Here is a 25,448-nt window from a genome sequence, read left to right as displayed (position 1 = left end):
GAAAAGCGAATGGAGGGATGAAGGCTGGAAGGCAAAAAAAAAAAAGGGAGAGAGAAAGCTACGGTCTGGAAGCCACGGCAAGGAAGAAGGGATCACAGGGTGATAGAGGAGGGAAATGAAAATCTAAATCGAGGAATATCCTGCCGGCACTGAGGACAAGGACCGGGGCAAAGAGAAAAGGATAGGAGAGTAGCACAGATATGGAGTAGGGTGAAAGGAGACAGAGATGAAAATGGTGGAAGTACAGTAAGAGCTTAAAGGCTCTGGGCTTCTCAGACCTCCAGTACTGATGTCACTGTGCACGTCAAAATGCTTCCAAAAGTGCATGTTTGTTGTCAGTGTGGCATTTGGACTGTGATCTAAAGCTCCTCCATCTCGTCGCTCTGTCTGTAGAGGTTTTTCTTTCGGAACTTCTAATACCTTCACTCCTGGTTGTCCTAGACGGCCTCTCTAGGAATGTCCTGATTTCATATTTTTGCACAAGTCAGGGTCACCTGATTTTCAGGTTCTAGTCCTAATTAAATATTAGGAGTGGAAATCTTACATATTCTTTGGACATTATCAAATCCATCACAATCAAATACACTGGGCAAATTTGACAACATTTTAGAAAAAAATCACCTTCACGTCCCACGTCCTTGCCTTGATATGGGACATTAATATTGATAGATGTTGCCGTGAAAGATTTGATTAATCAAAAATCTCACATAATCCCATGGAACATTTTTTGTCCAATCCGTTTGAACCCGGAGCGCCACCCCCTCCCGTTTCAAACGGATTGGGCGTCTATCGTCGTTAATGGCAGCCAATGAGTTAACACGACCGCCTCTCATTTTGGCTGCCGTAGCTGACGGATGGCCACGCCCCTTTTTCCGCGCCTGCCCGATCGGCCGACCATCAGAATAGGGCGAAAATCCTTTCCCTGTGATCTGCTTTGGCCCTCAGCCTCTAGCTTTGCCTTTATAATTCCCAAATAAAGCCAAATCCAAAGGTTATTTAAGAAGACTTTGTGCATCTGTACTTTGATTAAATGATCACATTTGGAGCGGGCGCGCTGGGCGTATTTGGGTTGCATTACGATATCCATAAACGCTCTCCATTACAAGCTTTTCTGGCTTGTCGGCTCTGACCTCACGTGTGCGCGTGATAACGCGCAGGCGGCTCGCGCGCACACGCTATAGTTTAAGACAGGATAAAAGCTGGTGAGGTAGCGTACTATAATGTTGCCTAAATGCACACTAGATCCTTTTACTCTCAGGGAAAGAATAAAAGGGGAAAGTAAAAAGCTCTCATCGGGCTTTTTATTTTTTATGCCTTGCCTATGGCACATTGTTGACCTAATATCATCTATGTCTGTTTTGTTAAACACATTCAAATCAGTAGTACGAACGCCCATGGGATTTTACACTATTTCTCATAGTGTGACACACAAAAGTTACGTGACTCTTTGATTTGCTATCAAAGGATTCCAGAACATAAAGGTTGAATGGCATTTCTCGTATTTATTTGCCTATAGATTGTGGCTAATACTTCTTTCTACAGTTTACGGTTGTCAAAGCAACTAATGAGTTAAGCTCGATTAGCTTAGCATCCCTTAAAATTTCGACTTAACTATTCATTTAACGATATGAGTAACATCTTTTGCTGTTTTCGTATTTAAACTCGGTTTGCCTGGGGCGTGAATAATTGTGGTCATTTCATTTTCACGATAATATGCCCCCAGTATGTTCCAGCTCACCCACCACCTCAATGAGGCTAAGCGGTATAGCACACATGGATTATTCAAACGCAAAAGTTTCCTAAAATAGACGTTATCACGGCATCGTTTAATGTTGCATTTTGCAACCCTGCACAAACAGTACTGCCAAAAGTCATACTAGATTTTACTGTACCCTATATATGTGGGAAAGCGACTGCACTGGTTCAAACCAGTTCAGAAATGACAACTTTTTGCACGAAACAGGTTTCCATTGCCTCAGGCATTATGGGAAATGTTGTTTGGTTAGCGTCACTATCTGTTGTTAGCAGTACGTTAGCTAACAAGAGTTGGTATTCTACCTGGAGCAAAACAGAATGTCTACTTTGCGCCGATGCCAACACAAAAACTATGCTGGAAACGACACATTGAAGTGCTGATTAATTTAAGATTTTTAGCTCCATGTTTTTTTACTTCGGTATTTTACAATGTTTTGGGGTGTACATTTATTGTCAAAAACCCCAAACTCTTGTGGAAATTGTAAACAGGAACCGCATCAAACCAAAAAATGACACATTTTTATTTGGTCCAGACCAGAAAAAGCAAACTATAGACTTATCTGGTGTGAATAGGCCCTAAATTTGTAACCGATTTGTAATTGATAATCAGACCAGATCTTAAGGATTGTCAGTCTATCTGACCTTGGAACCTCTGGTCAATGATTTAGAGGAGCTCATCAAACAGTTTTGTCCAAGTAAACAATACAACGGCAGTTGAAGGGCCATCCTGGTGTCTGACCTCTCACAAGTGAGAGGTGAATGGTGTCCTCCATGCAGACCATTAGTCTGACACAATCACACAGCTTCATAGCAGATTAGTCTGCTGTATTAGGATTTAGAGCTCTATTAATGTAATCCCTCTGTTTTAGTGTGGCTAAGGTTTTAGCGGGGGCTTACATGCGCGCATAGAAACTCACGCTTAACTACATGCGTGCACGTACACATACAAGCTGCTCGGGTTATGAAGTTCACAATCAGTGGATTAAGGTGAAATGTAGACGCTAGTTTAATGGCCGCCGTGCTGTCATTGTGTAAATGGCAGTTGCTCGGCAAATCATTGAGAATTGTCCGTCTGCCTTTTCTGGCTTTGTTTACCGTTTGTTGTATTCGTTATGTGATATCTATCCGCTGTTGTAACTAAATGTCTTTCTCAGGGCCGACGAGATTGAGATGGTGATGACAGACCTTGAGCGAGCCAATCAGGTAAACACAATGACCCTCAAATGATTGAGATAGTAATGCTTTCTTTTATTTCATGATTTCTTATCGTTTGAAGAAGAAACAAAATGATATAGCTAGTGTTTATTGAACACAATATAATCTTCACAGGTGTTTGAACCATGAATAAACGCATAAATGCCCTGATTAAAGTACAATCGGAATTTAACTCTTATAACTCACTCATAGACTGCCTTTACCGAGGCCGCTGGAATATGATCGTTCGCAGCCAATCCTCCCTGTTTAAATGAATTGGACGCCTGTGGTTATCAATGGCAGGCGATGAGTTAAATGCTATTACAAAAAAAAAGATTAATAGTATAAACAAAATGATCATTTAAACCTGCCGTATCACATTTTTGGGTCAATTAGCCAACATTTGAGTACCAAATGTTTATTTTGTACCCCACATGACCCAAATTATGATTTGGAAGTATGTTGACGTCAGGTCTTTATGGGGTTTAGTTCTGGGAAATGACCAAAAACTCACCCACATCCTACGTCTGCTAATAATAAAACACGTGAACTCAAAATCTAGTGTATCAATTGATTTTAATCTTAAACGTCTCAACACTAGGAGGATAGGATTCATAGCCCGCTATATTTAATGCTCTGCTTTTGTGAAGGCTCTCGTTTGTTTTTAATTTATTACAACGCCACTAACCCCATCCGGCTAAAACAGGCCCCTTAGCACGCCCTCTGCCCTTGTGCTGTAAATATTCCCATGGTATCTGTTAATGTCATTGTTGTTAACTTTCATTATTAGCCCAGGAGTCTGATTTGTGGCTAAAGGGTTAGCATGGGCATGTAATGTTAATATTAGCCTAAAGGTTAGCACTCGCCATGATAATAATGCCACACGCACGCAAGCACGCACGCAAGCACACACAAACACGCACGATTCACACTTCTGATTTGAGGTTTACAGACGATGACAGCATGGCCTCCAGCTCAGCCACAGACTTTTTATACGCTTTTATAAGGAGAAAATGGAAAACAGCCTTTTGCTCTGGCGACGAGGCAGTCCGGCTCCCCGCCTTGTCAATAGCGGCTTCTCAATGTGGTTGCAATTAGAACGCCGTGGAATCGACTGCCTGTAACTCCTAATGATGGCGTGTTTACCCCGCGGTACTGATGATTCCCGACTGGAGCATGGCAGTTTGGCCGTAAAAACAGGCAGCGGGTGTCATCTCAATTTTCCCAGCCCATGTAATATTTCACTTTATTGAACCCAAGGAAAAACACAAACAAAAAAAAACATCCCTCCGTGGACTTTGGGCGTGTTTACGCCGAGAGGAATACAGCTTTTTCGCCAAGCCGGCGTATTGAAATCTGCTCAATTTGACGAGTGCCAAATGAAGTTGAATTCTTTTGATTTGATCCGGTATGAAAAAAAAGTGTTATTAAATTGTTACATCAACAACATTAGCTCCGTTGACACCGCCCTCCATGAAATGGTACCTCCGGGCTACATCATTATGTTAAGTTAGTGGCTTGCCAATGTCGTGCGACGCCAGTCGGCTCTCTCCAAGTCTACGCGTGTTCAAGTTTTTCCAAGGTTTCTCGGGGTTAGCGCGGGTTTGAGGAAACGTGTCCACAAAGGAGAACATAACGCATAAATTCAGATTTCAACTGCATAAAGTGAAATGAATCGTGTTTGACTGCAAGAACTGCGTCCTTTCTCGTCTTCCTCGCAGCGAGCTGAGGTGGCGCAAAGAGAGGCTGAGTCACTGCGGGAGCAGCTGTCCTTGAGTAACCAATCCCAGCAGGCCGGCAGCCCCACCGACAAGGCCGACCCCGACACGGTAACGCCTTTTCGCCGCCGCGCTGATTTACCGACTGGCTGACAAAGACGTATTGAAGAGTGAAAGATCAGGTCGGCCTTTTACTTCAGAAGTGGTGGTCCCATCGTAGCGGCTTCTAATTGATTACCGTTGTCATCGGTCTCCAAGGTCATTGACTAAATGAGCAAGAGGACTGTTTGAGGAGTTGCCTGCCTCATTACTGCTTCTGTAAATAGTATCGGAGAACTTCTCAGCTCTAGCACGCAAAGACCTTGGCTTTACAGTGGCCCGCTTTGCTAATATATCTGATAATCCCAAATAGCAAAGTTCTGAAACATGTACAGTAGACTAGGGCCTTCATTTTGAAAAAAAATTATATGTTCGACTACTACTAACTACTACTACTAGTACTACTAAAATTAAGAAAAACTATCCAAAAAAACTGTGAACATCAGGTTGCACGCTACACTTAGACAATACTGAAAATAAAAAATATATATAGCCTGTTTGACTTTATGATGATCAGTCAGGAGCCTCTATTGTACAAATTCTTCCCGATAAGGCACCTTCTTTCCTCAGTTTTTCCTAAACAATTTTTTTTATTCAGTTTACATATGCACATACGTGAGAGAGATCCTATGTGAAATATTTCGTCCACTATTGACAGCCGTTCTTCATATGATTCATATTTTTTTCCGAACCAGTATGACCAGAGCAATGTGCTGTGGGAAATTGCAAGAAGTCATACAATGTAATATTCAGAGAGAAAAATTAATATTAATATAATGAGATTAAAATTAGACTATTACGAGTTTAAAATCAAAATATGCTGAATGTTAAATTATAGATTTTACTATTACAAGAATCAAATAGTGAAACAGTTATTTTGTTGATTATTTTTCTCTATCATGAACATGTTTGGTTTCTAGGGTATCAACTTTTGTCTGTGAGCACAATTTTTTGCGTAATATTAGGAGATTTAAGTAATTGGAGAAAAGTCATAAAATTATGCGATTAAAAACATAACATTACTTATTTTTGCATCACTCGAACCGGAAGTTGTTCAGGTTCCACAGACATCAATTTTTGGTGACATTAGGTCAGTGTGAAAATTTGATTTGGGAATAATTTGAGAGGTTTATGTGATTCCTGCTGAGAAAACTTTGATGTGAATGAGTATTGTTAATATACGCAACATAGTTTTATATCAAAAAAAAATTCAGATGGTGTCCCTTGAGATTTTTTTCAATGCAAAAATGTGTGCCACATCTCAAAAAAGCCACAAGGACAATGTTTACAACATAGCGGTCCCCCTTATGTATATACCATGTTCCATTAGTCTCAGATATGGCGCCAAACAGGATTTGGGGATTGTATATCTCGATATAGCACAGAGAACGCAGTGAACCTTCTCCCAAAATGGTTGGATATTTGTGCATTTTCAAAATATATGTGCAACCATTTAGTTATGGTTGTGTTTGCAGGAGCACCCTGCAGAAGTGGCATCATCGCACTCGAGTCTGGAAGTGGAGCTCAGGGCCAAAGAAAGAGAGAGCGCACAACTGGTGGAGGACGTCCAGAGACTGCAGGCCAGCCTGAGCACACTCCGTGAGACCACCAGCACCCAGATCGCACAGCTGGAGCAGCAGCTTAGCAGCAAGACCGCCGTCCTCAAGGTACGCCGATGACAAAATCCCTGGGATTTTTAGGGAACAATTCATTTTTCATTTCCATCATCGGATTTTAGGCAGTTTTGACCTTCTTTGTCTTCCTTAGGAACTCGAGGAGAAACTTGAGAAGCAAGCAGACTACGAGGAGGTGAAGAAGGAGTTGGGGTGAGGAGCTCAAAAACAATTTATTGCGTGCGCTTGCTGTCGGTGAGGCGGAACAAAAGCATGTCCTCATTTGATGGCGAGGCTTGTATTTCTGAAGCTTGATATCGTTGGTCTCTGTGCCGCTTTGCCCGACCGCGGCATGTTGTGAAAATCGTTCATTTCCTCATTGTCATTTGCGGTTCTTCAACATGTTTTGTCTCTGTCCTCAGTATTCTGAAGTCTGTCGAGTTTGGAACATCAGAGTCCATGCAGGTAAGTTGCCCAGCTCCTAATGACGTGACTCCCTCGATCCTTGTTCCATAATTGTGACATGGAATTATTGGATAATTGGACGCATATAGTCATTATGAGCTTTTCAATTGGGAATGAGTTTTTTTATATGCCTCTCTCATTATCAGGATTCATCCAAACCTATGGAGGTACTGTTGCTGGAGAGGAACCGCCGACTTCAGTCGGAGAGCGCCGCATTGCGTATAGCCAACGCCGAGCTCAGCGGTAAGTGTTGAAAGGTGGCTACTTGATAGCTACAGTAAGGTTCTGCAGGTGCAGACATTTATATATAAAAAAAAAGTCTTTTTCTCTGAGAATACTTAACACTGACTTTTGAAAATATGTCCTATAAATGATTCTCTATCGCGCCCACGCACAAAGCAAAAAAACATCTTCATCGAGTGAAATCACCAGTAGTAGGTCAACCTAAAGGGTGATAAAGTTGCACAACACCAAAAATGAGGACACCATACTATGCCCCCCCTCCCCTTGCATCAGGACCACCGCTACAGTGTTTATGGGTTTGAAATGTCATAGCTTTAGGCTTGAATAGCTGAGTAGCTCTGAATTGATTAACATTCACAGTAACGGGAGCCTACTGTCTCGCTCAATCATGTTAAGTCTCAATGGTTATGCGTTTGAATAATATTACTCGCTGAGCCCATCATCAAGATAGATTTTTTTCGTTAAAAGATCAGAGGTGGGCGGGGGGGCACGTTGCTTTTTTAGTATTTGTTTTGATGAATGTGAAAACTCCGTCTGTTTGACCTTCACTTTGAGTGCGAGGACCCACAACACGCCATTTGTATTCTGTTCGGCAATAAATATTGTTTGCAGACATTTTTCCCTGGAAATGATTAGTAAACTAAGGACTTATTAGCGCATCCGCAATGGCACAAAGAGACGTTGAGGATCTCCGTTTTGGCACGGAGGAGGAGGAGGACGTCTCCGCTTCTGTCCACGAGCAAGAAGAACTGTCAATTGTTTTGTTTGTGTTTGTCCTGTTTTTTTTTTGTTCCCCTTCCAGGCTGTGACTTACAAGAAAGGTTGAAATCACAAATGCATGGGCATTTTGTCTGGGGGGGTTGGCAAAAAAGCAAAAAGACTAATTCGGAAACGACTTGAGTTCATTTCGTGTTTCTCGGCTGCTTTTTGGAACCCCTTTTTTGTTGACTCCCCCCATAATGCATGGTGTGTTTGACCTTTCTTGTAGGGCCAGCCGGGCGGAAAGGGACAGAAGAGATGACACCCAAGGAGGAACCCAGCGACCCCTCGTCTTCGCCCCCACCCTCTCTTGCTTCCTCCTCGCAGCCTTCCATGTCTCGCACTCACAGGGATGCCCTCAACACTGCCACCATCGCCGCCGCCGCCGCCACCTCCTCCTCCACCACCACCAGCAGTAGCAGCAGTAACAGCAGCGGCGAAACGCACCCTTTCACTCCCACGGGCATTGGACAGGACTTCTACTCGCCGGTTTTCCCGCTTGTTGGCGGGAAGATGGCGTTGAACTCCTTGATTCAGAGGCAGCTGCTGCAGACCTTCTACTCCAAAGCCTTGCAGGAGTCGTCCGGGATCCCCAGCGGGGCCCTGCTGTTCACCCCGTTCACCCCGACCCTCGGCTCCATTCCTACCTCCACTCCCGGCTGCGGGTCGGCCGCCATCCCCCTGGCGGCCAGCAGCCCCCAGCCGCCGCCGGCCAGCCCGGACATGGCTCCCGTTAACGGCAACGGCACGGCGGGCAGCGTGCCCTCGCCGTCCCCGAGCCACTCGGACGCCACCACGGGGAGCGTTTTGGACGGGGAGGACATGGACACGGCGGAGATTGCCCGGCAGGTGAAAGAGCAGCTGATCAAACACAACATCGGTCAGCGCGTCTTCGGCCACTACGTGCTGGGACTCTCCCAGGGCTCGGTCAGCGAGATTCTGGCCCGCCCCAAACCGTGGAACAAGCTCACCATCCGCGGCAAGGAGCCCTTCCACAAGATGAGGCAGTTCCTGGCCGACGAGCAAAACATCTTGGCCCTGCGCAGCATCCAGGGACGGCAACGAGGTGAGTTTGGGCGTCTTACCGCTGCTGCGCGCTAGGCATGTGCCGATAACCGGTTCGAAGGTATAGCAAGTCAAGGGACCGTTTACCGTAAACATCAACGTAAACGAGCTGATCGCACATCATGTAGACCCAGACGGGATTTTAACAATAGAGAAGTAAATTGAAGGCCTTTTTGTCATACCGTATTTTCTGGACTATATGGCGCTGTTTTTTTAATAGTTAATTTTAGCAGACTTCAGTGTGATTTATGTGTGAAATTATTCTCACATAACATCGTTTCACATGTTTTGGATTTTATATATTTTTTAAAAATCCCCCAAACATTCAATTTATACTCCAGTGAGACGAGTGTTTTTTTAACCTCTCTGCATTTTTTACTACTTCAAATTATACTTGTAGTCTGAAAATTCGGTATTTTAAATGAACATTTTCGATTCTGGCTCTATGCTTTACCACGTTTAAGCTTGGCCAATGATGCGATTGTTCACTCCATTTAAAAGTTGAATTGTTAAAAAGTTCCTTCAAATGGTCAGCTTACAAAATATACATGCTTTCCAGCGCAATATTCTTTATATTTCTGGCAAAAAAATTTCAGCTGACCAATATAGATACACTCAAAATGGTTCCATTTGTTTTGCGATCATACCACGCTCTTTTTGCATTTCGCGGTAGTCATATCAGCCCATGCCTAGTGTGTACTCTGTGCGCAACGTATGTGTGTGTCAAGCATGAGTGTGCGCGTACGTGAACAGCCCCGCACACATCTATTGATCAGCTTGTCAATAAGGACTAGCCATTATATTTTTCTTCTTCTTTCCCAACCCTCATTCTGCCCCAACATCTGTGTGTCATCGAGTTCTTAAACCCGCACACACTCATCCCAGGAGCCTCTCCTAGCTATTGTAGTCAATACATAAACCTTTCACACATCAATAGCATCGATCGGTGGGAACTAGGAAGAAGTCTGGAGTTCCGCTAACTGCGGGTAGATTCGATTAGTTCGGGCCTGCTTTTGTTCACGCATCAGGACATTTCTGATGAAAGCTGGTCTCGGTGGGACACAAAAAAATGTTGGAGAGTTTACCACCTTGTCTTAGAGTTTGCTAAAGTAAGGCCTGCAGGTGTTATTGTCTTTATGTCACACACTACTGTCTTAGTACAGGGATGTCAAAATCATTTTTGGCCACTTCGTAATTGTGCTTTCCTCGGGTGGGCCAACTAGGTAGGGCTGACCAGATTAATTGACAACTAATTGATTCAATGAATTGGCAACCCCTAAAATAGTTGGATTTTTATCTCCTTTATTAGCCTCAGAATAGCAAACACTGTATTGTGTTGTGTAAATGTTTTATTTAAACAAAGAACTGTAAATATTCTCTTTTTCACGTAATAGAGCAAATTTTTTTTTTTTTAATTTGACTTTTTATTTCCACATTTTAAAAATAACAATAAAGGAGGAAACAGTATATACGTTATTGTTTTTTAAATAAAAAATCAGAAAAAGGAAAAACAATCAATTTTCTCTTAATTTAATTTTAAAAAATGGCAAATATTGTCTAACTTATGTGTTCAAAATTGAAGACAAAAAATGTTTTTAAAAAAATTCTCAATTTAATTTTAAAAATGGCAAATATTGTCTAACTTATGTCTTCAAAATTGAAGACAAAAAAATTTAAATTAAAAAAAAAGAAGAAAAAAGTCAGTGTGTATAATTTACAAAATGACGCGGCAGGCCAGACCTCAGGCTTTGAGTTTGACACCTGTGTCTTCATAATTTAAGATTGCCGCGAGCTTGCAGTGCCCCACTCAATGACGATCGATACATTTCCTAGCTCCCCCCCCGCATTCCATTGACTTATTAGGGAACCACATTCCAGTAGCGCAGCATTTAGGAAATAAACCCACAAGTGCTATAACATAGTGTGTGGTATATTGTTTTTAACAGAGGGCTCAGGCCAGCCCCAGCTTAGCCGAGTGTTTCAGGATGTTCCGAAGCGGAGATCCCTCTCCAATACAGCTTCACACGCAGGTCTGTCCCCTTCACACACAGATTCAAGCACGTTCTGTCCGTGTGGCATGTTTGTGTAAGGGTGAACTGTATCTGTACTACGTATGTATACGTACGTGCGTGTGCTTTGTCAACGGATTGGTGGGCTAGCCGAAATGGGCCGTGGTGGTAACGCGTGCGTTCAGAGGTTTCAAATGCTAGTTTGGACGCGTAGATTGCGTTTTGCATGTTGTGCTTCCAAAGGTACCGGCGGCGCCTCCGGTGTCGTGTGGGATCTTTTGTGATCAATTCAAATCTTCATCTGCAAATACTTGGCTTCCCTTCTCGTCTTCATCTCTTTTTCTCCCCCTTTTTTTCTTTCCTTCCAGGAAACATCACCGCTCGCGTCCGCACTCAAGACGCCGGTTCCGATGAAACCATCAAGTCCATTTTGGAGCAAGCCAAGAGAGAGTTGCAGGTGCAGAAAGCCGGTGAGTGCAAATCTTTCTTTTGGCAAGTCCAGGATGCGGTTTCTGGATCCTCTTGACATTTATATTAATATTTTTCCCTTTCCCCCCCTCGTCTATCGTCAGATCTGTCGCACGTGCAACCCTCGTACGCGGGCCTGAAAGGGGGCGGCGGCAGCGGGCTCGGCGGCGGAGGGGGCGGCGGGTCGGACGAGGCCATCCGCTCCATCCTGGAGCAAGCTCGCAGGGAGATGGAGGCCCAGCAGGCTGCGCTGGAGCCCATCCTCAAAGCCTCATCCTCCTCTTCTTCGTCCTCCCTGGCAACTCTGGCTCAGAGAGACCTCATGAGCTCCACGCTCTCTGCCCCCCTGCCCCCTTACAACCCCCTGGCTCTCTCCCTCAAGAAGCCTCCCACCTCCCACTTGTCGTCCCCCTCCTCCCCGTCCCCGGTGCTGGACTACAGCTCCGGCATCAAAAGGGAGGGCAGGTCTTCTTCGGGGATGGACACGTCATCGGACGGCGCTCTCAGACAGGGTCGAAGCTCCGAGGGTTCGCTACGTTCCGGGAGCGCGGTGGGAGGGGTGGGTTACTGGAGGGAGCAGTGGTGGAGCAGCATGCACACGGACCCCCGCAGGTCTGCGGCGGCAGACGAGAACCACAACCAGGAAGACTCCAAAGAGGTGGGATTTGTCGCCGGCGTGCTCTCCACCGATTGTTCCGTTCTGGAAGCCAATCATGTCTGACCGGGTCTCCCTGTGCACGCTTTAGGGAATCCTGAGCGACGGTCTGTCTCGAAACAAGCCGTGGAACAAGCTAAACCAGAGGAACCGGGAGCCGTACATGCGCATGCAGCCGTGGCTGAATGGCGACCAGGGGCAAAACGCACACGTCCAACCAGCTCAGAACCAAGGTAGGCAAATCCCGCAAGCGGCACACATCCCCGATTCACGCGAGCTCTTTACTCGGAACGGAAAGCCCCGATTAAAGTCAGAGGCGAGTCGCTGGTGTCCATCTGTCAATCACTCCATCTCCCCTCCCTCGGCCGATCTGACCTCGCGTTCTCCCACACGTATTCTCCCTGGTGCGACTCCTCCTCCCATCGCCACCCCCAATCCACTGCGCTGCGGCAGTGTCAGCCAGCAAGCTGCTGGTTTGTCATGTCATCGACAAGTTAGTGTTGCGGCGCCAGATGGCAGCTCCGTGTGCGTGCGTGTGCGTGTCTATGTTTCTCTCTGGGGGTGTAAACAGCAGCTAATGTACACTGACAGCTCCTCATGACTGCTCTCTTCCAGCCTGCTGAGCTGCACAGCAGCACTGCAAAGGCCTAGACAGGGAGATGAAGGCAAGAGCAGCGAGCCCAAAAAACATCCAAACTAGAACTTTAAAGACCTTTGCCGTTCCTTAAATAGGAGTCGAATCGTGGAGCCGCCCCTCCCTCGTAGCTAACAGAACGAGTGGATAAAATGAGCACAGGTCTCCTGACCGACTCCCTCTTGGTGTCGTCCTTTTGTCTCCGTATTCAGAAGGTACTCCCAAAACGTCGGCCAGCTGCAGCCCCGCTCCAGAGTCGCCTCTCAGTTCGGCCGAAGAGTCCGTCAACGGACTGGCCGGCGAGCTGACCTCGTCGCAGTCGTCCGGTCTCAAGCAACCCACCGACGAGACGTCTTGTGGGGACTCCCAGCTCGGCACCCCGCTCCCCATACCCGGTCACTCGGGTTTGAGTATTCAGGAGATGGTGGCCATGTCTCCTGAGCTCGATACTTACGCTATTACCAAGAAGGTGAAGGAGGTGCTGACGGACAACAACCTCGGTAAGATACGGAGAAAGTAGATTTCTAGTAATCCTGGGGACTCGTTAATTTCGCCATTTTTATTTATTTATTTATTTTTTTGCCCATTACAATAACGTTTGACCTCTCACTCATATTTTAACACAAAATGTTAGCAACCATTTGGAAAACTGGACATCAACAAGGCCATACGCATTGTTGCGGCATCATGCTAGCATTAGCGTGATGCTATTTTTTTCTATTACAACATTTTTAAATTTGACAGTATTTTTCCACTTGGGGACAACGGAGTGTTGACAAAATATAGCATGTCACCTGAACCGGTGTTATATTACGTTGCTCTCTAACGGACAGGGGAAGCGTCATATTTACATTTTGTTTGGGGTGGGGTGAATTTGATGGGTTGTCACAAATAATAATTTTATTGATTTTTTTTTTCAACCAGGCCAGCGTCTGTTCGGTGAGACTATCCTGGGTCTGACACAGGGTTCTGTATCAGACCTGCTAGCCAGGCCTAAACCCTGGCACAAGCTCAGCCTGAAGGGCCGGGAACCCTTTGTCCGCATGCAGCTCTGGCTCCAGGACCCGCATAGCGTGGAGAAACTCATGGACATGAAGCGACTGGAGAAGAAAGGTGTGTATGAAAAGCTCAGGGTTAGAAGAGTTGAATGCACCGTCCGTCCACACAAGAAGTCTCACTCAAACATGCATTTATCGGATCAATATATGCGGAAGAAAGGCCGATTGAATCACGCGTGCACATCTGCACGGGCAAAATATCCTTTGTGCAGGACAGGCGAGCATGTTGTGCAGATCACAGTCATCTTGGTGTGATGTCAGTAGCAATCAGGGCGCCAGGCATCACGTACTGTATTAGATGTGACAGCTAGGGGACCGCCGCGGGCCTGCTTACTCACAGTCATCAGCACTCCTCTTCATCATTGTCATCATCGTAATAATCATCAGTCTATAAACTTGTATTTTTAATCTTTGTTTGTAGCTTCCCTCAAGACGCGTCGCTTCCTCGTCCCTTTGACGGGCGCCATCATCGCGCCGCGTTGACCCCCGTTGTTTTTTTTCGTCTGTCAGCTTTCAACATTCCCAAATTCATGGATGGAATGCGAGCACCAGCTAGATAATTCGTTGTTTTGATAGTGCGCGCTCAGGGGTGACTCTCCTTTCAGCTTCGTTTGGGTGTATTGACCCCAATGCAAAGCGTGCCCGTAGCAGCGGGAAGTCATCCTGACCCTGAGCAGACCCGCCAGCAAAGACACGGACGGACCTACGTCGCAGTAACGTGTTTGGCCCCCCTCACCTTTGCGATATCCGCCCGCGAGGGGGCAGCTAGCCTTTTTACCGTGCTCTAACCTTGCTCTGAGGGCCTCTCTGCTGCCCCTGCTCCCCTAATATATCTTGCAGCGTGTATCAGGGTGGACAAAATGTCAAACTAATGTGAAACTGCCGTGAACTGCTCTTTTTTTTTAGCCGCTGGTGCCAAAATTGAGCTTCGCCACAGTTGGTTTTTGTGTGGAACACAGAGCAGGCGTCATTGTTACCCTTCATGGGAAGTACAGTACTACCATCTAGTGTTAGTTAGGATGCTTGGCAGAATATTATTGCTTTCTACTAAATGTTAGTAGTTTACAATGCTCCGAGCAAGGGTATTATTGTTCACAAAAGCGAGCAAAATGACAAAATTAGAATTCTTCAACTAAAATAAGTTATAACAATAATTTTTGGGGGGGTGGTTGTTTCAAAACTTGATAGAAATGGTGTTGTGTCTTCAAAAAAAACATTGAATTAAATAGGGAAAGTAACTATGTGCTTTTGGTCATGGACAAATAGGCTACAATATTAATATGTGGTATGCAAGTAAGGCCTACAAAATGCAGTTTGCGCATACGTGGATGCCAGGATTCAATCATAGTTATATGAATTGTTTTTATTAATAATAATGATTGTCTTCTTATATTTCATAATGAATAAATACATAAAAACGGGAATGCATTCTGATTGTAGCGCCAGTAAATTCATTTCAAGTATTTTAAAAAGGGATGATTACACCAAAAGTCTCTGACTTCATTCTTTTTCAAATCTTGCAGCTAAGTTGGGAAAACTAAAACTAATCATTTAAAGAATCAAAATAGACACTTGCCTCCAAAAATACACCATAACTAAGTGGACACAGACCTGACCTTAGTTGTGGTTTCCTCCTGTCCTTCCATGTTTTCAATCATGTGTCAATAGTTTAACCCGTTATGTATTTCCTTTGTGTGCAGCCTACATGAAGAGGAGGCTGAGCTCCCTGAGCGACAGCCATTCTGTGGACGGGGCCCTGGTGGGGCCAGACTACGTGCAAGGCTCTCAAAGTCCGGGACTGCAGCAACATCTGAAGAAGGCCCGGGTGGTACTGGGCCCTGAGGAGAAGGAGGCTCTAAAGCGGGCGTACCAACAGAAACCCTACCCTTCGCCCAAGACAATTGAGGAGCTGGCCTCCCAGCTCAACTTGAAGACCAGTACCGTCATCAACTGGTTCCATAATTACAGGTCAGTGTCATAACAAAATATTTTCAATTAAAAAAAAAACATTGCAAGCTTTGCTAGCCAGCCCATGGTCAATTCTACAAATAAAAACGTACAATTGATGGGCTCTTTTTTTCATCCTACTATTTATATTAGACGCACGCCCCATTCATTTGAATTAGGAGGGCCGTCAGCCAATGACAGGGTCCATTGTTAATTTCAGCTTCGTAAAGACAATGGCGGCAAATGAGTTAGAGGCGGCGAGACTGAGCTCCGGCGTCTTTTCCAGGTCACGCATTCGACGAGAACTCTTCATCGAGGAAATCCAGGCGGCCGGAGGAATGGGACCCGGCAGCGAGGGGGGCTCCCCTTCCCTCCGCGGCTCCAAATCGGGAGAAGGGGACAGCTGCGACGGGACCGAGTCGGAGGGCACGGTGGAGGCGCGCCAGGGATTCGGCGCCGGCCCGGAGGATCACAGGGGGGCGTGCAAAGACCACGACATGGAGGCGGAGTCTGAAGCAGGGGGCTCCAATCATTCCCCTTCGCAGCTAGACTGCATCCCGCCAGGCTCGAGTAGCGGACTGGGGCTCTTCAGCCTGACGGAGGCGTCCCCCGGCAGCTCCGCCTCCAGCACGAACGTCCCGCCCTCTGGCCCGGCCAGGAACCCCAGGGACAACAATCTGCGCAAGAAAAAAGCGGCCAACCTCAATAACATCATTCACCGGCTGGAGAAGGCCGCCAGCAAGGAGGACCCCTCGGAGTGGGAATTCTAGCGCTCTCTCTCTCTCTCTCTCTCCCCCCCCTCCACCGCCCTCGGCCCCTCACGTCTCGTAAACCTCACCACCTCCAACCTCGGACCCCTCCTGCTCCGATCGGGTCGGAGAGCGGACACAGCCAAAGTCAAGCTCAGCAGCCATTTTTGAACCACGCAGCTTTCCCAAAAGAGGAAAAACGACAGCGTGTGGTTGGCGAAATCCTTAAAACAGAAGATTTACTGAAAACCTAGAAGAACAAAATAAGAGAGCTTAAGTGTCTCTCCTTTTTTTTTTTTCCTCCTTTGAACGGATTTTTAAACTTTTTTTTTTTTTATGTACTGAGAAAAAGCACTTAGCCGTCCTGCTGGCCTCTGGCCCTGCTGTACCTCCCCCAAACCCCCCCACCCCCCCCAGCCCCATCACCAGCCACTGGTGCATCAGACTGGTTAGCCTCGCGCCGGGGGTCTGACCCGCGGCCGGGCTCGGAAACCCGGACTGGGTCAAAAGACGGGCCAGGCCTGTCGCAGCAGCTGTCCCAGCTGACTGCACGATAGAAAAGAGAGAGGAACTCTCTGAGGAGAACGCTCACTTTCCTAAAGGAGATGTTTTTCCGCTCTTCTTCTCACCTCCCAAGTGTCCACAAACCTCCCCTCACTCAGTGAGATGCCTCATTTTTTTCACACTGTAGAGTGACTGTTACAAACCCTTGGCCTTTTTCACTCACTCGCGTGCGTGTGTTTGTTTGTTTTTTGTGTTTTTTTGTACGTTTTAGGGTTTACGTCGGCGAGGGCGCCACGTTTTGCTTTTCTATCTCACTCCTACGCTCTTAAGAGAGTGGTGCGCCTGAGCTGCCATGGTTACCCATGTACGAACTTTGACCTGTTGTGTACCCCCTCCTGCCCCTTTCTCCCATCTCTATCCTGCTGACAGCCATGTAATGGCCAGGAGGATCATCTAACAAACACACCCACGTTTGGAAAAGAAGGAGGGAAGGAAAAACCCTTTACGTTTTTTTTTTTTTTCAAGATAAATAACCGTCTGGCTCTTCTTTTGTTCGTTCATATTGCAATTTGGTTGCCAATAAGAGATTGCACAGTCTTCTGACTCTAAAGATAACAAAATAGGGACTTTTAGGAAGCATTTGAATTACTTCAAAATAAGAAGACAATAAGCGATTAATAACAAGTTACTGTTTCTTTTGGTTCTTTTTCTCCAAATCAGGATGGAATTATGTTGCATTGTTGAAAATACGATACGATGAATTCACGTAGTACTGTAGCTGATGATACTTTTTTTCTTGTTTTTGTTTGTTTTTCTCAAGTTGTGCACCTCACAGTTTGACCCAGCACTGGATCTGCTCGGGCGTGTGTGTGTGCGTGTGTGTGCGTGTGTGCGTGTGTGTGTGCGTGAGCGTGTGTGTGTGTGTGTGTGTGTGTGTGTTTGGGCGCTCGCCACCAGCTAATTTCCTCCTCACAAACGCATCTTTTTATAGGCCAAATCAGGAAGTGCGTGTGTCTCATGTGCGTTTGTGTATCTATCTGCCTGCATGAAAGTCAGGGTCGAGGTCAATTCACTCAGAGTTCAATTTACAAAAAAAAGTTAGTTTATCCAGCTCCTCTTGGTAGGATGTTTATTCCTTTCTCAATGAATTCTGGAGTTTCTAACCTGAGCTCTTGTTACACTCTCCAACGCCAGTTTTTCCTGTAATATCCAGGGAATTGTTTTCTTTCCTATTCAGTTCTACTGTAAACACTACAAATTTAAAGGCAAATCACCTCCTCCTCTTCCCACATAAGCCCTCAGTGCCTGTCAGCCCACTGCCTCCCCTTTTGTGTGTGTGTGTGTGTGGGTGTGTGTGCACGTGCGTGGGTTTCCAATGAGTGTCGGGGGTTCATATTTCGTATCTACTTGCACACACTACTAGTGCACAACTGACACCCTTCTTTTTAAGCTGTTTGACGCGTTACCATTACATTAATCTTCTCACCACGTAGTTTAATACGATGATTTACTGTAGCTCTGTTTTATCGCTTTTTTTTGGCATTTATAGTTATGGTTTTTATTCTGCTTATTTATAGGTGCTGTAATGTTCATTTAATGTCTTATGATTTGAGTTGTCTATTTTGTAAGGGATTATACTGTTCCTGAGGGCAAGTAACATTTTTACTAGACGTTATAGACTGCCGGCAGTATTGGTTATTATTTACGGAGACGTACTAGTTCTCATTTGTTTGTATATTCATGAATCTAAAAAAAAAAAACGTTTAGTGTCATTTCAATACCTTCGGATGAATGCGTTCGGCACGCTTTTGCCGCCCAGCCCTCGAGCGTTGATTCACGGTTTTGCTCTTGAACGGCTCGCTCGAGAATAGAAATAACATATCAAGATCGGCGTGGATTGGCCGGCGTATTTGACGCCGCCGCACGCCGTCTTTTATGGTAGAATCCATCCCCTAACTCCCTCCCACCCCCGCACGCCCATTAACCACACGATCAGGTCCGGGTGAACGCTCGTTGTCAAATAGGTCAAATGAAAGAATCACCTGAAGATGAGAAATGCAGGTTGAAAAGAGGTCATATCTGCCAAATTGAGATTAGATAAAATTATACCAGCTAGCAGGAAGAGCCAGCCTACGATTATGCAGAAAGGAAACCTATAGCAGTCCGTATATAGCAAAGCACTTATTAGGACAGGGTCTGTAAAAACACTATACACCAGAGTTCGCATCCCAGGCTGCCTTTTTTTGTGAAAGTGGTTGAGAACCAAGCACAGACGCCGCCAAACACTAAAATGGAAACAAAACGTGGGCCCTTTTTTTTCCCTCCACGATGAACTGCGTCCTTAAACTTAACTGCGTGTGACAGAACGGGAGCACGGCTCGTCGAGATATAATTAGTAAGCACCTGATTTGCTTTCGAGCCAGGATCTTCTCGCTCAAACTCCCCGAGAAGGCACGCACGCACAAGAAAGACAGACAAGATTGTTGGTATCGTCTTTTGAACCAGTAATATCGTTTTAAAATCGCATCATATCAAGTCATACTTGTTCTGCGTGGGAAAAGTACAATATCTGTCAATTCCCTTTTTTTTGGTCCATTTTTTTGGACAGAAGCGTACCAACAATTTTGCTCGTGTGCATTAAAATCCATGGACGCTATATGGACAAAGTAATGGGATTTTGGTAGGCAGTAAAAATGAATGAAGGGAAATTTGGATGGAAGCAGTTTAATTAGTTTATATATTATTGAAAGTGAGTTGCTTTAAAAAAAGAAAAAAAACAGATCGACGGGCTTCCTATTTTTCTAACGGCGTTAATCTCAATTTGTAAATTGACCTATAGGCTGCTATTGTTCAATTCATTTTTAATGGGAGTTGACGTTTTGTAATCATTTTTTGGTGGGAAAAGTTTTTAAACAGTTAACTATTTGACTGCCATCGATAGTATGTATGTCCACTCTGTTTAGGCTGTGAGAGGTTGGCAGCGAATGATTGCTGCCAACCCTTTCAGTTCAAATGGATTGGACAAATATTACAATGCAGTAGCATAGTGGTGCTTATAAAATAGGGTATTTTAATAGAGTGGGACTCAGTTTAAAAGAAATCTATCGACTTAACTATAGGTTTTGTAAGTCATTTATCTTGTTTATATCGTACCATAAAGCACAACATTTTTTTAAATAGGATGATTAATTCAATACAAAACAATAGAAAAGCAATTCCTTTGGAGAAAACAAAAAGATTTAGTGTCAAAATGCCATTTTAAAACATTTTAACGGTCAAGAAAAGACCAAAAAAAGGGTTGTATTGTGTAAAGCTTCTGTTAAATCTTTTGTAATGAATTACTCTTATTTAACAGGTTCTGGCCCTAATTTATTTAAACAAGCAATTTGAGCATTTAACACATTTGTAGTAAGATTTGAAGGGCGGAAAAAAAGACTTTTACTGTAAACCATTCATCTTTTATGTTTATAACTTAAAAATAGAAGCCGATAAACATCCCAAGAAGAGATTTGTCAAATTGAACCTGCAATTAAGAGTCTATTAATCAGGCTTCCTATTACGTACTGCTAGAAAATGCCAATCATTACTTCTGTCCATATAGTCAGTCCAGCCTGCTAAATGCACAGCATTTAAAGTCTGTTCTTAACTCTTCCAGCCAATAAATAAAGCAACATATCTCTTTTTTCCCAGGTGTCCACACGGCACGTCTCGCTACTGTAACCTCTCTCTCTCTCTCTCTTTCTCTATTAAGCACTTAACCCATTTTTTACCGTCTTTTCCCCGCATCCTCCCCTCTCAAAAACCACATTCGATCATCAGATTTGTGCCTTTAACTGCCAAGCAGGGCACCCAAACGTGATGTCGTCGTGTGGACCGCGTCCACTCTGATCCGCAGCCCCCAAACCCCCCCACGGACCTGTACTTGAACGGGTCCCTCGAGTGAGGAGATAACGAGCCCGTGTTATCCTTAACGACCGACCCGTTTGGGGTCGTATCAGACACTTCCCCCCCCCAATTTTTTTTGGATATTGTGTATATATAAATATACCTAACAAGCAGAATGAAGGAGGAAGCACGCCGAAAAACAGCAGACACTGTAAAAACACTGAATTTCTTCATAGGGCATTTTATTTTATGTCGGGTTTGTCTTCTCCTTCTGTTCCGTGTCAGGTTTCGCTGTGACGTCTTTGCGGGTTTTGACGTGTGCCAACTATCCGGGGAGGAAAAATAAGCAAATTGTAAATAGGAGGCGAAGGTCAAAGGTCAAGTAGCTACGGAGTCACTTAGTGTCACAGTGTGCTTTTTTGTTTGGAAAAGGCAGGACGAGAGAAGGGACGATTCAGGACTTTTTTTCCATGATCCACAGATATTTTTCTACAAATTTAAAGATCCAGATGATTCTATACACTGTCGAATAACATTGTAAAGGTGGAACAGATGCTGTATATCATATCATGTTTTCTGAACTCGTAAAGCTTTACTGTATGATCTGTTTTTTTGAAGTAGTGCTTATTCTTTTTTGGGGGGGAAAAGAATTATTGTAACGGAAGCCTGGACAGCAGCACTGGTCACCCTATTCAGGAAAACTAAACAAGAAAAACACACACAAAAAAAGGAGAAAAAAAAGAGAGAAAAACCTCAAGATGTTTTTTGTAATAATATTAATACTTTTAGAATATATCTTATGAAGTGGGTTTTTTTGTAAGGAATCGCAACCCCCCCAGCCCCAGCCCCAGCCCCGCCCCCCCAACCCGGATGCAGCGGTGCTGTACGCATAGCACACACTTGGTAGTCGATACACACCTAAAATACAGCACAATACACTCATCCATCCTCTTCACTTTGCTCGTGTTTCCTTCTTTTTTTTTTTTTTTGCTTTCGTTCCGTCATTTCCGAGCTCAACATTTCAATGTAACAACCAAGAAAACGAAAAACCCCCAACAAAAAAAAAAGAAGAAAAAAAAGAAGAGGAAGCAAAAAGCCAAATAGTGATGTAGTGGTCCACATTGTCGTCCCCTCCCGTAGTTTCCGCCGCAGTGTAGACTGACAACCAAATGACCCGGGGAGAGATTTTGCGCCCTCCCCCACAACTTTTTGGAAAGCTTTAAGATACTCGTCGAGGCTTTATGTTGCGTTTGAATTTTTGTCATCAACAACGTGGAAGTCCTAACGCTTTCCCCACCGCTTAGTTTGACGAGCGTGTGCGCTGTGCATGACTGTAAAAGGGACGGACGGACGGACCATGCCCGGACCCCCCATTTTTTTCAGCACTTCTCTCACTCCCGACTTGCTATTTCCTTCCATTTTTGCTTTGTTTCCTCATGTATCATTGCTTTCTTTATATCTTTCTATTAACTAAATGTATCATGTTGTTTGTTCTCAGCACTGTAAGACAGTCCCCCCCCCCTCTTCTACAACATTGAAAAGCAATATCACTGTATGAAACGTTCACAATGTATTTGTTATGGTTGACATTTGATTCATTCATCATCATTATTATTATTCACATGCACCCTAGGTGTGATAATTGAAGTAAATCTCTTTTATACAAATACTAAAAGTGTGCCGTGGGAGTTTGTCCTTCAAGTATTCTCAGAGAAACATTTTTAAAAAGGTACTTTTAAGTTAAGTTTGTCCGCCTGCGATTGACAGTCTCCCGCAGGTGAGTGCTTTTTGATATTAATGACATGTTTTGATGTTTCAGGTGAAAAGTCTTTTTTCTTTTTTTTTCCCCTTTTTCTCCGCAGGGCGCTACGGGGAGCTTCAGGGGGAGTTTGCGGTAGCCGTGCGCATCGGCGCCGAGCAGAAGGAGCTCATCCTGAGGCTGGAGCACGACCTGAGCACCGTGCACGCCATGTCCTCCCGACCCGGAGCTGACGGCGCCGAGGTCATCGACATCCCTGAGCCTATTAAAGAGGCTACTGCCATGTTTGCCGGTATGGCCTTTGTTCTCTCTGTACCGACGGCAATATTAAGGGGACAGCATAAAAAAAGAAGAAAAACGTAGAATTTCAGTTATCTGATGTGTTACAGTTGAGAAGAAATGGTAAATTCAAGCTAGTATTGCCAGGAAATGGTTGGGGGTCACACAATGGCCTTCTATGTGTATTTCTTTTCTTTTTAACCCTTTGCGGGAGTGTTCACTCCAAATGTTGGCACTTAGGACCTTCAACTTTCGAAGAAATTATTATTTCATTCTCAATTTACTGATTTTTCTGGACACAAGTGCCAATGTAAATAGATAAATAAGTCATCCCTTTTTTTTTAGATCCTTTTTTAAATTTATTTCTACTTGAGGTAAACCATCAGACAGACCATAATGCACAACTCCATCTCTGTGAGGAAATCAAGCCAATCGACATCATCAAATCCTTCATCGAAATGCCAATACAAATCATGTGGCTTCCGTCCTGCAAACAGTAGAAAGGAAAAGAATATCAGGAAAAAATGATCTTCTCTGCTTAAACAATCTATAGCCGGTGCCATTTTCGATTTGGAATCCATCCGACATGGCGACGTAGTTTTGCTTGCTTCACAACTCACGTGATGGTGCAAAACCTCTTACAAATGCGTCCTGAAAGTTGAACAAGTTAATGACTAACTACAGAGTAAAATGCTTGAACATTCCTTCCTTTTCCATTGAATGTGTTTTTGTTTTTTTGTCAGATCCTGGTGTCCACACTGAGCTCCCTCAAGCTCAGATGGACTCTCTGCTCTCCATCATCTCCAGCCAAAGGGAAAGATACCGCTCCCGCAACCAGGAGCTGGAAGCCGTAAGTCAAGTCGGCGTCTCCCGTGCGGTCCGCTCGTGACCTTTGACCTTTCCTCCCGGTCACCTCACAGGAGAGCCGCTCCACACAGCAGACCATGCAGGCCCTGCAAAACGAGCTGGACAGCCTGCGCGCCGACAACATCAAACTCTACGAGAAGATCAAGTTCCTGCAGAGCTACGGCGGCAGGGTACGTACGACTCGCTCTCTTTTCCCTCCCGGCGTGGAAGCCACTCCCATTTTTGTTTGCGCCGCAGGCCGGGGGCAACGACGACACGGTGATGCGTTACTCCACCCAGTACGAGGAAAGGCTGGATCCGTTCACTTCCTTCAGCAAGAAGGTGCCCAACTCGAGAATTCTGTGAGTTTCCTTTAGAAGACATTATATGAACGCCGCTGTCATTTCCCGCAGGAGCGTCAGCGGCGCTACTTGAGCCTCAGCCCTTGGGATAAAGCAACTCTGAGCCTGGTATGGCTACGCGCAAACGTCCTCAACCTTCTTCTCAAGCTAACTGGTTCTTCTCGCTTCCCCGCAGGGTCGCACCATCCTCTCCAATAAGACGGCGCGCACCGTGGCCTTCTTCTACACCCTGTTTCTGCATTGTCTGGTTTTCTTGGTGCGTTAAAAAAAACGAGGTTTTCACGCACCCTTTCAAATATCCATCGTAATATGAATTGTCATACCGTGATTGACAGGTGTTGTACAAGACGGCTTGGAGCGAGAGCATTGGGAGAGACTGCTCAGCTTTCTGTGCTAAAAAGTCAGTTGAAATCTTTATATTTTCATTTACTGATAGTTTTTCAGGGTGTCCCCCGCCTCGTCAGCTGGGATAGGCTCCAGCACCCCCCGTGACTCTTGTGAGGTTAATTGCTAACTAAAAAAAACAGTCATTTATACTATACAATATTTTTGCAGATATAATTTTATTTGAATCGATTATGGCTTATATTATCTAAATATTTTTTTAATGTGTAATTGTTTTTAATTTTACATTTGTCATAGATTTTTTTTTTTTTAAATGTGATTACATTCGTTATATATATTATTTTTTTGGTTGATATTGAATAGATATATGAATAAACCTATTAATTTAACTATTTTAGTGTATGTTAACACACATTTAGACTGTTCCGCCGGACATTTTTTGAAAAAGAAATGTTTTTTTTCTGAAATACACTAAATATTTTTCATGTTTCCTCTTAGGTACTCCGACCACTTGCATCGCTTCCACAAGGACGACCCAAATCTGTAAGGTTGAGGCAGTCTAGCTTCATTCACACTTCCACGTGAAGAGTCAGATGTGCTTTTGTTGTTGTAGTTCGCTGACGACCCCACGAGGGGGCAGTGTTGCTTTTCCTTTCCTTTGCTTTCCATCTTAAATTACAGTTAATAGAGATAAGAAATATGAGCGATTTGGGGATTAGACTGTGATTGCTAGCAGTAAATGATTATGTTTTAGTCCCATTGACGGCCATAGACGTCCATTTGATTTTGACAGGGAGGGGGCTGCCGGCAATCCAATGAAGATTAAATCTAGTGTATAATCAATCAACAGTTAGTCAGTTAAATTAGAAGACGACATCAAAATCACTTGATCTTTAGAGTAACATCACATGCATGATAGTTACTGAAATTTCTCTGTATTGCACATTTATCCCTAATAAATATTATCCAGCAAATTATAGTATTTAACCCCGTTTATTTTTATCAGACCGCATGAGGGAGGGCTCAAAACGTCACCC

The 25,448-nt window shown here is 44.6% G+C and overlaps 1 protein-coding gene across 3 annotated transcripts in view; it reads left to right on the top strand.

The window, feature by feature from the left end:
• The window catches only part of cux1b (cut-like homeobox 1b), a 70,526-nt gene extending 45,141 nt beyond the window's left edge, over positions 1-25,385 (top strand). The window contains exons 9-23 of one of the 3 annotated variants that reach the window (XM_077610683.1): positions 2,910-2,958; positions 4,671-4,778; positions 6,242-6,433; positions 6,534-6,592; positions 6,802-6,844; positions 6,991-7,087; positions 8,076-8,912; positions 10,858-10,941; positions 11,289-11,390; positions 11,493-12,046; positions 12,135-12,276; positions 12,890-13,177; positions 13,602-13,790; positions 15,436-15,703; positions 15,969-22,495. In XM_077610683.1, coding sequence (XP_077466809.1) covers positions 2,910-2,958; positions 4,671-4,778; positions 6,242-6,433; positions 6,534-6,592; positions 6,802-6,844; positions 6,991-7,087; positions 8,076-8,912; positions 10,858-10,941; positions 11,289-11,390; positions 11,493-12,046; positions 12,135-12,276; positions 12,890-13,177; positions 13,602-13,790; positions 15,436-15,703; positions 15,969-16,452 — 3,496 coding nt within the window. In that variant the 3' untranslated portion in view covers positions 16,453-22,495. Of the gene's footprint in view, positions 1-2,909; positions 2,959-4,670; positions 4,779-6,241; positions 6,434-6,533; positions 6,593-6,801; positions 6,845-6,990; positions 7,088-8,075; positions 8,913-10,857; positions 10,942-11,288; positions 11,391-11,492; positions 12,047-12,134; positions 12,277-12,889; positions 13,178-13,601; positions 13,791-15,435; positions 15,704-15,968; positions 22,496-22,682; positions 22,872-23,601; positions 23,709-23,778; positions 23,896-23,962; positions 24,047-24,117; positions 24,175-24,241; positions 24,323-24,401; positions 24,467-24,909 lie in introns of those variants that run through there. The other 2 variants (XM_077610685.1, XM_077610684.1) reach the window with 2 other exon arrangements.
• Positions 25,386-25,448: the final 63 nt, after the last annotated feature.

The sequence above is a fragment of the Stigmatopora argus genome, chromosome 10 (assembly GCF_051989625.1).
Source record: "Stigmatopora argus isolate UIUO_Sarg chromosome 10, RoL_Sarg_1.0, whole genome shotgun sequence".
NCBI classification, from domain to species: Eukaryota; Metazoa; Chordata; class Actinopteri; order Syngnathiformes; family Syngnathidae; genus Stigmatopora; species Stigmatopora argus.
This window is presented reverse-complemented; position numbering and strand designations above follow the sequence as displayed.